Consider the following 14973-nt stretch of genomic DNA (forward strand, 5'->3'; position numbering starts at 1 on the left):
GAAGGGGGAACAAGATGTTGTCTGGACACGGTGGAGCGGGGAACAAGATGTTGTCTGGACACGGTGGAGGGGGAAGAAGATGTTGTCTTTACACGGGGGGAACATGATGTTGTCTGGACATGGTGGATGGGGAAGAAGATTTTGTCTTGACACGGTGGAGGGGGAACAAGATGTCGACTAGACATAGTGGAGGGGGAAGAAGATGTTGTCTGGAGCAGTGAGAAGGGAAACAAGATGTCGTCTGGAGCAAATGAAAGGGGTGACAAGATGTCGTCTGGACCACTTGGAGGCAGGATATCTTACCCACGAGAGTCCATCTTGATATCAATAGAACAACAAATGAGACAAATGTCGTGTGCATATTATCTCCCATGGTTGGTATCAGCAAAACTGCTTATGTGTTCCTGGTTTGATCTGCAACATGAAGAGCAAAACGTATACAATAGTTTCAAGTCAATGTCGCTGTCACAGTGTGGCTCTCCAATATATATTTACACAGGCTTTTGAGGAAATTATTACTGAATCAAAATAGTATAATTCTATTGCTGAGACTATGATGTTATCATATACCCATCCCGAATAACATGTCCGAATTGATTTTCCATGCAAATCTTCCCATATTGTCAACTTATTAATGTCTGTGACAGGTGAGTGTTTCGAAAAATATTTTGCTGCTATTGCCTTGATGTTGTCTTAAGAGAACCAAACACAAAGTCGTCTCCATAGGTACAGAATAACATACACAACTGTTTGTTTACGTTGAATATATATAATACATTTCATTGACTCTATTGATTTTTAAAAGACCTTTCCGAACGGCTGATTGTCGGACAGACGGATGTTTAGGACCATCGACAATTGACTGTAAGACACACGGCTGCTCTAGGAACATCAACGGTTGCCTCACGAAGATACGGGTGTTCTAGGAACACTACCAGTTTGCTGTCGGACAGACGGGTGTTCTTAGAATATCAAGGGTTGTCTGTCGAACAGATGAGTGTTCTTAGAACATGGACGGTGGACTGTCTAAAAGACGAGTGTTCTAAGACCATGAACGGTTGACTATCGGGCAGACGGGTGTTCTAGGAATATCAGGTTTTGACTGTCGAACAGGCGAGTGTTTAGGAACAGGAAAGGTTGACTGTCGGGCGGACAGGAGTTTAGGAACACGAACGGTTGACTATCAGGCAGACGGGTGTTCTAATACCGTGAAGGGTTGACTAGCAGGCAGACGGGTGTTCTAGTACCGTGAAGGGTTGACTAGCAGGCAGACGGGTGTTCTAGTACCGTGAAGGGTTGACTATCAGGCAGACGGGTGTTCAAGTACCGTGAAGGGTTGACTATCAGGCAGACGGGTGTTCTAGTACCGTGAAGGGTTGACTATCAGGCAGACGGGTGTTCTAGTACCGTGAAGGGTTGACTATCAGGCAGACGGGTGTTCTAGTACCGTGAAGGGTTGACTATCAGGCAGACGGGTGTTCTAGTACCGTGAAGGGTTGACTATCTGGCAGACGGGTGCTCTAGGAATATCAAGTTTTGACTGTCGAACAGACGAGTGTTTAGGAACAGGAAAGGTTGCCTGTCGGGCGGACGGGAGCTCTAGTACCGTGAAGGGTTGACTATCAGGCAGACGGGTGTTCTAGGAATATCAAGGTTTGACTGTCGAACAGACGGGTGTTCTAGTACCATGAAGGGTTGACTATCAGACAGGCGGTTGTTTTGGGAATATAAAGGGTTGACTGTCGAACAGACGAGTGTTCTAGTACAATGAACGGTTGACTATCGGATAGGCGGCTGTTCTAGGAACTTCTGTAAAGTGGTACTATACGCATGTCATGATGTCAACAGACATAGAATAAGGTATCTGTCAAACATAGGGCTGCGTCTGAAGGGAGTTATGCCCCCGCGTGTGTTTGCCAAGTTATTTTTTGTTCCGAATGTGTCACACAAAATACAACCACCCACAAATAGTGTATATGTACAATAGTATGTTTCAGAGCTGTCAAATAAAACTGACGTTTTTTTATTTGTAATGCTATGTATGCCTTCCGAATCAATGCAGTACTTTGTCACTCACTCCCTTTCTTAAACAAACATTCAAATACCCAAACCCACCCGACCTACCCACCCAACAACACACGCACGCACCCAACCACCACCAATAAACCCATCCACTCACTCACTCACTCACTCACTCACAGTTTAGAAATCAGTTTGTAATTTGTGAAAGTCATCAATAATTCTATAATTCAATAATTCTCACCTTCTGTGTTACTTTGACCGTCAAGTAACACACCATGGTTGGAATTCATTCAAAATCTAGGAATCAATATAAACTCAATCTATTATGCAACAGTAAAAGCTTCCGTTGTGCGGGTTGATTGAAGATGTTTGCTTTGTACTCTTCTCAACTTAGGATCATTGGTGTTTCTCAAAGATCCAACATTTTAAAAGCCAGACTCGAGAGCCGAGGCCGACGTTTTACGTATTTCGTAACAATAAATATTTATCGATGCTGGTGGGTCCTTGCAGCCATGTATTCAGAACAAACGGATGTGGAAGGGAACGCAATCGGAATTTCTAACTGATATGTGTTCTACTTTTGTTTTGCTCGTGCTGTCACCGACGGCGTAGTTCAAGGTCAAGGTCACGGAGACTGTTCATGTATTGGTTGACGTTAGTGTTTGACGTCAGTGTTTGACCGCTTCTCCACGAATCTAGTTTCCATTGCACGTGATTGACGTATGTCAAATGTAAACGTTTCCAAGATTTCATTGATCCAAATAACTAAAGTGAACGGACTTCCTGAAAGTGGAGGAACATGTATAAGCCATTAACACCAGCAAGAGCTACAAAACCAACATAACTAACATAACCTACATCATCAACACCATCCACACCATCAATATAATCAACATCATCAATACCATAAAAACATCAACACTATCAACACCACCAATACATGAACATCATCAACACCCCAAACACCATGTACACCACTAACACCATCAACATCATCAACATCGTCAACACTGTCAACACTATCAACATCATCAACACCATCAACATCATCTACACCATCAACATCATCTACACCATCAACAGCATCTACATCATCAACATCATCTACACCACTAACACCATCAACATCATCCACACCATCAACATCATCTACACTATCAACATCATCAACACCATCAACATCAACTACACCATAAACATCATGTACACCACTAACACCATCAACATCATCCGTACCATCAACATCATCTACACTATCAACATCAACACCATCAACATCATCTACACCATCAACATCATCTACATCATCAACATCATCTACATCATCAACATCATCTACACCATCAACATTATCTACATCATCAACATCATCAACATCATCTACATCATCAACATCATCATCATCAACATCATCAACACCATCAACATCATCTACACCATCAAAATCATCTACACCATCAACATCATCAACACCATCAACATCATCAACACCATCAACATCATCTACACCATCAACATCATCAGCATCATCAACATCATCAACATCATCTACACAATCAACATCATCTACACAATCAACACATCAACATCATAAACACCCCAAACACTATCAACACCGTCAAAACTATCAACACCATCAACATCATCTACATCATCAACATCATCTACATCATCAACATCATCAACATCATCAACATCATCTACACCATCAACATCATCAACATCATCTACACCATATTCTTCATCCACATCATCAACATCATCTACACCATCAACATCATCAACATCATCAACACCATCAACATCATCTACACCATCAACGCTACCAACACCATCAAAATCATCTACACAATCAACATCATCAACATCATCAACACCATAAAAACATCAACACTATCAACACCACCAACACATCAACATCATCAACACCCCCAACACCATGTACTGCACTAACACCATCAACATCACCAACATCGTCAACACTGTCAACACTATCGACATCATCAACACCATCAACATCATCCACACCATCAACATCATCTACATCATCAACATCATCTTCATCATCAACATCATCTACACCACTAACACCATCAACATCATCAACACCATCAACATCATCTACACTATCAACATCATCAACACCATCAACATCATCTACACCATCAACACCATCTACACATCAACATCATCTACATCATCAACATCATCTACGCCACTAACACCATCAACAACATCTTCATCATCAACATCATCTACACCACTAACACCATCAACATCATCAACATCATCTACTCATCAACATCATCAACATCATCAACATCATCTACATCATCAACATCATCTACACCATCAACATTATCTACACCATCAACATCATCTACACCATCAACATCATCTACACCATCAACATCATCTACATCATCAACATCATCAACACCATCAACATGATCTACACCATCAACATCATCAACAAAATCAACATCATCTACACTATCAACATCATCTACATCATCAACATCATCAACACCATCAACATCATCTACACCATCAACATCATCTACATCATCAACACCATCAACATCATCTACACCACTAACACCATCAACATCATCAACATCATCTACTCATCAACATCATCTACATCATCAACATCATCTACACCATCAACATTATCTACACCATCAACATCATCAACACCATCAACATCATCTACACCATCAACATCATCTACATCATCAACATCATCAACACCATCAACATCATCTACACCATCAACATCATCTACACCATCAACATCATTTACACCATCAACATCATCTACATCATCAACATCATCAACACCATCAACATCATCTACATCATCAACATCATCTACACCATCAACATTATCTACACCATCAACATCATCAACACCATCAACATCATCTACACCATCAACATCATCTACATCATCAACATCATCAACACCATCAACATCATCTACACCATCAACATCATTTACACCATCAACATCATCTACATCATCAACATCATCAACACCATCAACATCATCTACACCATCAACATTATCTACACCATCAACATCATCAACACCATCAACATCATCTACACCATCAACATCATCTACATCATCAACATCATCTACACTATCAACATCATCAACACCATCAACATCATCTACACCATCAACTTCATCCACATCATCAACATCATCTACACCATCAACATCATCAACACCATCAACATCATCTACACCATCAACACTACCAACACCATCGAAATCATCTACACAATCAACATCATCAACATCTTCTACACTACCAACACCATCGAGATCAGCAACACTATTTACATCATTAACATCATATCCATCATCAACATAGATATTTTGAAATCCAGAGGATCACTGTTGAAAAGACGTCATAACCAATACCGTGTATACTCTGGTAAATTACACCCCAAGTGATTTGATCCCGATTGAGATGACTGAATGTGTTCCATCTCAGCAGAAATAGAGAAAATGTCATGTATAAACAAGCCGGAAAAAGGTTTACGAATATCTGTCGTCAAAACGTTATGGCTTCTTAAATTAAATGCCGATGTGACTTTAAATCGTAACTCACTCACTCACTCACTCTTAAAGTAAATGCCAGTAACACATCAGCCGAAGCAGCTGATACACTGTAAGAGCCTTTGGAAATTAGCTAAGAAATATTTTAAAAAGTCCGTCATAGTTAACAATATACCACTCCAGGTGAACGAGGAGATCGAAACAGTTTAGTCCTGGAAAGTTTCGTTTCATCACATACGTACATTTACTGACTGTGAAAATGTCTGCAGCCGGATGATTTGTCATCAGAGATTACAATTTGTGAAGTATCGGATGCAATTCTTAACGTTGATAAATCTCCAGGCGTTGGCGGTATTCTCTCAGAGTTCTTTAAAAACGCCAAAGATATATTAATACCATACCTCACTGTGCTGTTTAATTAAAGTTAAAGAAAAAAAGTGCTTGGGCTACATCCATCATAATACCCTAACACAAGAACGACAATACAGAAGACCATTATAAGTGAGGAATTTCATTACTTAATACCATAAGTAAAATATGTGCTTGTATACTAAATAAGAGGCTGGATACTTTCCTAGAAGATATAGATAGTACTGGAGAATACCAAGGTGGGGTCCGAAAGCATCATTCCACTGTCGACAATACCATCAATACCTGTTAGAGTATATCAATTTGCTCTTAGTTCTTTCCGTTGTTCTAGCCATAACCTAATGCTTGAAGAGTGTAGAAAAAATTAGTCTTTCTAGAGATGAACGCTTATGTCCATTTTGTGTAGTCCGTGTAATTGAAACTGAGTATCATTTCTGCATTGAATGTCAATGTTACTCAGATCTGAGAAATAGTCTTATATCTAAGTATTACCATTCACAACCTTCATTTGATAAATGTTGCACTCTTATGTCTTGCCAAAATGAACATGTTATTAATAAATTAGCTAAATATATTTTTCTGGCTTTCAAGAAACGACAACAGTTTTTCAAATATATGCAATAATTCAATTGTTTCACAATGTATTCCCCTTATATTATCTGCCACCTGCTATTGTTGTAATCCACTGTATCCATATTGTATAATGGGCCGGTGGCCTCTTTACCGAAATAAACTCACTCATCACTGTCGACAATATATTCATTTTACATGCATTAGTTCAGAAACACATTATACGTAAGTAGGTAAATTTTACTGTGCTTTGCGTATTTTATGTGGTAAATAGAATATATATATGTTTTACTATTAAACAATGGCATTCATAATAAATTCTTTAGAGTTAAATCAGAGTTTGTATCATCATGTTAAATCTGCAGTTTCTGCGGGTAATGGAAGCACATTATCGGAGTATTTTACGTGCTCGGTTGGTGTACGACAAGGATGTACTCTCAGTCCTTTACTTTTCTCAGTTTTTGTGAAGAAATTAGTGGAATTTATTTATTTCTTCATATCAGAGGAAAAGTACAACATAATTTTTTTTATTATTTGCAGATGATCTAATATTGGTAGCAGATATTACTATAAAATTATAATAACGATTGTATCTCTTGCAAGATTACTGTGAAATATGGGGAATGGAAATAAATACACAAAAATAATGTACCACTTAAGACTGTTAGCTCCCATAAATATCTGGGTCTATTACTCCTAAGTTAAATTGGACTACAGCTTCTAATACCTTGCAGAACACCAACACCATCAACATCATCTACATCATCAACATCGATTTACATCATCTACAACACCGATAACAACACTGACACAATCAACACGTTGTCAAGTGGTTATTTCCAAATAGAGATTGAAACCACACTTGGTAAGTAGATTAAAAGTAAGTCAAATCGAACATGGCCTCTAATTGCCCTCATTGTTGTCATATATATTGTCATAGCGACTGATTTACGACAACCATTGTCTGAAGAACATTTGATTTAAAAGGCTACTTACTCTGTAGCCATGACATGTGCATGTCTCCATAACTTAATTGTCATTATGTATTAGGCGCTAATCCCTGTTGTTTATCCTAACCACCATTTCATTGTATATTGACTGTCAGCCAATCTGGGCCACTATATCACTTCCCGTTAATTACTGTTATTTATAGTAGGACATTTATTGCCTTAACTGTTCATCCCCTGAACTGTGTCGGTTCATCACCCCCAGAAGTCCCATGTCCAGAGCAACGTCATTGTCTGTCCATTGTTGTCCATTACTATATATGTGTTACCATTACACGGTGTTAGTCAAGCTTTGTATTCCGAGTGCTAGTGTAGGGACGACCTCGAGCAGGATGTGCCGCTCGTAGGAAACGTCCTGGGGTTGAGCTGGAACTCTGCTCTTCTCGTGTATGCTTGAGCTGGAAGGTCCGCTCATATCATGTGTGCCTGAGCTGGAAGTTCCGCTCATCACTGTGTTTGTGTTGTCAGAGCTGGTATTCCGCTCATTGTGCAATCGTTGTTTATTGTTTACATGTTGTGCAAAAAACGTTCCGGAACAGTGATGTCGATTGTGTCCTTTATTCCCCGAAGAGCTAATTTCCCAACATGCGCGTTGACAATATGTACAATCAGCCTTCTAGAAACTGACCCGTCCAGAAACTATCAAGCATAAACATATGCTAAAAACATGCCATCATACACTACCACCAATCAATGCACAGTTAAAGATGAGAAGACAAGTGATTAAGATGCCCATCAGACTCGAAGGATTCCTATTTCATTTACAGAAGCGTGGTGTTCCGGTGCCTGCAAACGTTAATCAGTGAGTATGACAAATTCAATACTGCGACAAAAGAAGATGACGGTCGATCAATCTTGTATCGACGCCAGTCTTTAAACTATTGCGAGTCTCACTAACAGCTTTCATATGCACCAAACATGATTAAATCAAGTCGATCACATAAGCTATTGATAGTAATGACGACTCTGAGTCACCAGTGAAGCGACACCAGCAACGCTGAAAGCAGCGTTATCCACTTCCCCCTCAGAAACATACAACGTCAGTTCTTAAATAATTGACTTGTTATGTCAATCCACTTAAATGTGACCTATTATCAATGCCATAGCAGTGATCTTCGATTCATGGTTTGTGTGCCCATCTACAACAACACTCGTGACATCGTTCCTGACTACCTTACCCATGAGGATGCCGGTGTAGGATGCTCAAATAACTGCCCAGGCTCAGACGACTCTAGAGTTATTTGAGCCCAAGCTCGGATGACACCCCTAAGGCCCAAACGACTAGTTTGACCCTGATACTCAAGAATTTGATACAGAATAGGGGGGAGTAGTTTGAAACTGGTACTCAAGATACAGAATGGGGGGAGAAGTTTGACCCTGATACTCAAGAATTTGATACAGAATGGGGGGAGTAGTTTGAGCCTGATACTCAAGAACTTGATACAGAATGGGGGGAGTAGTTTGAGCCTGATACTCAAGAATTTGATACTGAATGGGGGGAGTAGTTGGACCCTGATAGTCAAGAATTTGATACAGAATGGGGGGAGTAGTTTGAGCCTGATACTCAAGAATTTGATACAGAATGGGGGAGTAGTTTGACCCTGATACTCAAGAATTTGATACAGAATGGGGGAGTAGTTTAACCCTGATACTCAAGAACTTGATACAGAATGGGGGGAGTAGTTTGACCCTGATACTCAAGAATTTGATACAGAATAGGGGGAGTAGTTTGACCCTGATACTCAAGAATTTGATACAGAATGGGGGAGTAGTTTTACCCTGATACTCAAGAACTTGATACAGAATGGGGGGAGAAGTTTGACACTGATACTCAAGAATTTGATACAGAATGGGGGGAGTAGTTTGAGCCTGATACTCAAGAACTTGATACAGAATAGGGGGAGTAGTTTGAAACTGGTACTCAAGAATTTGATACAGAATGGGGGGAGTAGTTTGACCCTGATACTCAAGAATTTGATACAGAATTGGGGGAGTAGTTTGATCCTGATACTCAAGAATTTGATACAGAATGGGGGGAGTAGTTTGAGCCTGATACTCAAGAACTTGATACAGAATAGGGGGAGTAGTTTGACCCTGATACTCAAGAATTTGATATAGAATAGGGGAGTAGTTTGAGCCTGATACTCAAAGAACTTGATACAGAATGGGGGAGTAGTTTGAACCTGATACTCAAGAACTTGATATAGAATAGGGGGAGTAGTTTGAGCCTGATACTCAAGAATTTGATACAGAATGGGGGGAGTAGTTTGACCCTGATACTCAAGAACTTGATACAGAATTGGGGGAGTAGTTTGACCCTGATACTCAAGAATTTGATACAGAATGGGGGGAGTAGTTTGAGCCTGATACTAAAAAATTTGATACGGAATGGGGGGAGTAGTTTGAGCCTGATACTCAAGAATTTGATACAGAATGGGGGGGGAGAAGTTTGACCCTGATAGTCAAGAACTTGATACAGAATGGGGGGAGTAGTTTGAGCCTGATACTCATGAATTTGATACATAATAGGGGGAGTAGTTTGAAACTGGTACTCAAGAATTTGATATAGAATGGGGGGAGAAGTTTGACCCTGATACTCAAGAACTTGATATAGAATAGGGGGAGTAGTTTGAGCCTGATACTCAAGAACTTGATACAGAATGGGGGGAGTAGTTTGACCCTGATACTCAAGAACTTGATACAGAATTGGGGGAGAAGCTTGACCCTGATACTCAAGAATTTGATACAGAATGGGGGAGTAGTTTGAGCCTGATACTCAAAGAACTTGATACAGAATAGGGGGAGTAGTTTGACCCTGATACTCAAGAATTTGATACAGAATGGGGGGAGTAGTTTGGGCCTGATACTCAAGAACTTGATACAGAATGGGGGGAGTAGTTTGACCCTGATACTCAAAGAACTTGATACAGAATGGGGGGGAGTAGTTTGAAACTGATACTCAAGAACTTGATACAGAATGGGGGGAGTAGTTTGAGCCTGATACTCAAGAACTTGATACAGAATAGGGGGAGTAGTTTGAAACTGGTACTCAAGAATTTGATACAGAATGGGGGGAGTAGTTTGAGCCTGATACTGAAGAATTTGATACAGAATGGGGGGAGTAGTTTGACCCTGATACTCAAGAATTTGATACAGAATGGGGGGAGTAGTTTGACCCTGATACTCAAGAACTTGATACAGAATGGGGGGGAGTAGTTTGGGCCTGATACTCAAGAATTTGATACAGAATACGGGGAGTAGTTTGAAACTGGTACTCAAGAACTTAATACAGAATGGGGGGAGAAGTTTGACCCTGATACTCAAGAATTTGATACAGAATAGGGGGAGTAGTTTGAAACTGGTACTCAAGAATTTGATACAGAATGGGGGGAGTAGTTTGACCCTGATACTCAAGAATTTGATACAGAATGGGGGGAGTAGTTTGACCCTGATACTCAAGAATTTGATACAGAATGGGGGGAGTAGTTTGGGCCTGATACTCAAGAACTTGATATAGAATAGGGAGAGTAGTTTGAGCCTGATACTCAAGAACTTGATACAGAATGGGGGGAGTAGTTTGAACATGATATGAGAAATAGATGCAGGACACAGGGTGTATTCTGAAAATATACTATAGGTTAAGAAAAGAATAGTGATTTACGGGTGGCACCTTGAGTTTATCCAAATAAGGTTAAATATGAAACTGTAACAAAATAACTGGGACTAAAATATCTGATACACATTATCAGCGTTAGAAATTGGCACTAGTCCTGTAGTCCTTACCAAACTGCCAAATAGTAAAGGTATCCTAAGGACGAGTAGAAATTGGCCCATTTTAAGTGTTTTGCTATATGTTATCATTATAAGGACTAGTGGACAAAAGCTGTTAGTTTCTAACCTTGAATATTGGGGATTGTTCTAAACCTGGCATTTCAAAATAGAAAATTAGGAAAAGGGGTTGAAAATCTTACGATACAAGAAATGTTTGATCCTTTTTGCAATCATTTTAAGACAAGGGGAGTCATTTGGGCCCAGTAGGGGAGTTAGCTGAGTCTAGAGGGAATGTTTTGAGCCTGCCTAGGGGAGTCATGTGAGCCTAGGCCCATGTGACTCTAGAGTCAAATTTAGGGGGAGTCATGTGAGCCTACTACACCGGGCCAGAATACGCTAGGCCTTGTTTACTATCCCAATACCACTCCTGAAGTTACAGTGCGTGGTTGTGTGTTCAAACCATCAACCACCGGTTTGTCTTATCCATACCCGATTACCGTAAGTCTTTTCACCTATATACCCAAAAGACGTTAAACGATGGGACTTGTTGTTTCCCTGCCTAATGACGCACTACATTACTGGGATTTAAAAAAACTGTTATATGAAACAGATGAGGCGGTTTCACTGTTATATTTCTAGCCCTGGTGGCTAGGCAAAACAGTACAATAGTATTGACTGTTGACCATTATTGAAAGGTATCAGATCATCGATCTGCACCTTAGTTAAACCTTTTGGCCAAATTCACTTATTTTGATTTTGCCTATCCGAGTAAATATTCCGACCCTATGCCTATAGTGACCAGGAATCCAATTATTCAACATCGTGTCAGCTTAATGTAGGAAGAAAGCCTGACATGATATTGTGGGATCGAATCCCGGTTCACCCCGATAATGTTTCTAGGTTTGTCAGCACCATACCCGTGCTCGTTGGTTTCACCGAAGTGGTAAACGTCTGAGACCTGCATCACTTCGGGCTTTCCTCACACAATAGCTGACACGCCGCGATATGACTGGAATAATGTTAAAAGCGGCGTTAAACCCAATTCACTCACTCACTCATGTAAAGGTCATAATATTGGATAGCATTGGGCATCATGTTGACGAGCATAAATATTTAGTAATTTGCTCTGAAGGTCTACCATTGACTTTCTGGAATGACTTGTCCGGGCTTTTGATGGTGAGACCTTTATTGAAAAGCTCATCTGTTAGCAACATGTGTGTTTCCCTGTGTTTTTAATGGTATGTGCATGTTCTTAAGTTCCTAAGCAACGGGCAAAAGTACACACAATAAGACTCCAGGGAACAGGTAGTGTGTTGCTCGACATACAGGGGAAATTCACGATGTGGAAAACTAAATCATCCCTCTTGTCCATCAACACCGTCAACACCGTCAACATCGTCTACACAATCAACATCATCAACAACATCTACACCATCAAAATGATGCCTCTTGTCACACAGCTTGGTACAGTGATTGAGCGAGTGAGTTGGGTTTAACGCCGCTTTTAACAGTATTCCAGTTATATCGCGGCGTGTCAGCTTAATGTGGGAGGAAAGCCCGAAGTGATGCAGGTCCCAGACGTTTACCACTTCGGTGAAACCCACGAGCACGGGTATGGTGCTGACAATCCTAGAAACATAATTGGGGCGAACCGGGATTCGAACCCACAATCATAGGTTTCCGAAGTGCCCAAGGGACGCAACTCTGCACAGCGAATCGCGGCGCCTTGATGACTGGGCCACCCTTGCCCCGCTTGGTACAGAGATCGCCATCATTTTTAATGCACAGATTCAGATAGGACACTGAATACGTTTCTCAACTATCAGGGATGGATGAGGTGAAATATCTTAGCATTGTTAAAACATATTAGGTAATCAATATACAGTAATCAATAATCAATAATACAATTATAACGAACACGCTTATAACGAACTAACGGATATAACGAACTAACTTTTTAGTCCCGACCATTTGCTGTAGTTATACTGTATATATGCTTATAACGAATTACGGTTATAACAAACTAAAATTAGTAGTCCCTTTGAGTCCGTTATAACCGTAGTTTAGTGTATCTGTTACTGGGGTTTAACTTCTTGGCAGGAACAGACAAGTATGGATGTCAACTTCTTTGTTATAAGGGACACACATTACGGAGTATATACTTACTCCTTCATCAGGCGAATAAATGCTATGAGGCAGAGAACATATGTACAGTAATTTTAGGTTATAACTAACTCTATCTAACTAACTAATGGGCCACAAATTTTAGTTCGTTATAACCGTAGCTCGTTTTAAGCATATTTACAGCAAATGACCGTGACCAAAAATATAAGTTCGTTATATCCGTCAGTTCGTTATAAGCGTTTACTTGTATGTACCTGTTAAACAAAGGTGATAAGATAACAAAGGTGGAACTTTACAAGAGAAGCCAACAGTTAATTGGCGCTGATAGGTGGACAAATGGAAGCCAACACATAACAGTTAATTAGTGCTGATAGGTGATAGCGATGGAGGACTGGAAGCCAGGACTTAAATGTTGGTAAAAGGCAATGGACAACGGGCAAAGGGAAGGCCGGGGGTAATTAGCACTGATAGGTAATAGAATGGAAATGGCAATGGACAAATGGAATTATCCCCGGCCTCCCGTTTTGTTGTTTTATGCCGCACTCGGCAATATTCAAGCTATATGACGGCGGTCTGTAAATAATCGAGCCTGAACCAGACAATCCAGTGATTAATATCATGCGCATCGATCCACGCAATTGGGATTGATGACATGTATCAACCAAGTCAGCGAGTCTGACCACCCGATCCCGTTAGTTGCCTCTTACGACAAGCATAGCTGCCAATTACGGCAAGCATGGGTTGCTGAAGACCTATTCTATCCCGGATCTTCACGGGTCGGGTTTTTGTACTGAAAGACATTTTGTACTGAGCCTGGTACAAAGGCCTAATTTTTAATTACGTTTTCACTTCTTTAAAAAACCGTATTGGATGTTGTCGAAACACACTCAAAGCAACTATTTGACCACTCGGTCAATATACTGAAAAAATGTTATTTTTTGCATTACTAAATCACAGTTCACGGCTACATATAAGATGACAAGTTTGATAAGGTAAACACGGGAAACATGTATCTAAATACAATAATATAACTCACAGTCAGTGGTAGCTATTCCTATGCATCCGTGACTAGGTCCAAGGTGGTCAACTTAGCGGGATCCTCACATCTGGGTTCTCTCTCTTTCCCCAAGTCTCCGACCCTACGCTGGTGTTGTGTTGAACGACTTGCGTAACGCCTCCCTCCGTCAACTCCCCGTCCTGTTCTACGTATTCCCTGACAGACCGACGAGTTTCACTCAATAGTTCCTATTGATCCAAGCAATATACCCGTATATTGTCTCTCGCGGCAATACCATTGCTACTGTGCATATAAGTGATTGCTCACTTTGTGGAAATAAACAGACATGAAATAATTAATCAACATTGTCTTTTTTAATTTATTTTGCTTTTTCGATTTCCGTGTTGAAACAGTTTTAATTGATACGTAGTGTAACAATAAACACGGCATGAAAAAAACCATTTCCTTATGTTTGGACAAGTGATGGTTTTTATGTAACTCATTTCCAAGTATTCCAAATCATTTGGTTATATTTACAT

General features: G+C 40.2%; 1 protein-coding gene across 1 annotated transcript in view; it reads right to left on the minus strand.

Annotated features, from left to right (window-relative positions):
* The window catches only part of LOC124127541, a 31993-nt gene extending 17271 nt beyond the window's left edge, over positions 1-14722 (minus strand). The window contains exons 1-2 of the mRNA XM_048398574.1: positions 14474-14722; positions 304-414 (exon numbers count right to left, since the gene is read on the minus strand). Coding sequence (XP_048254531.1) covers positions 304-373 — 70 coding nt within the window. The 5' untranslated portion in view covers positions 374-414; positions 14474-14722. The remainder of the gene's footprint in view (positions 1-303; positions 415-14473) is intronic.
* Positions 14723-14973: the final 251 nt, after the last annotated feature.

Source organism: Haliotis rufescens, unplaced genomic scaffold, assembly GCF_023055435.1.
Source record: "Haliotis rufescens isolate VD_foot unplaced genomic scaffold, xgHalRufe1.0.p SCAF_18, whole genome shotgun sequence".
Lineage (NCBI taxonomy): Eukaryota > Metazoa > Mollusca > Gastropoda > Lepetellida > Haliotidae > Haliotis > Haliotis rufescens.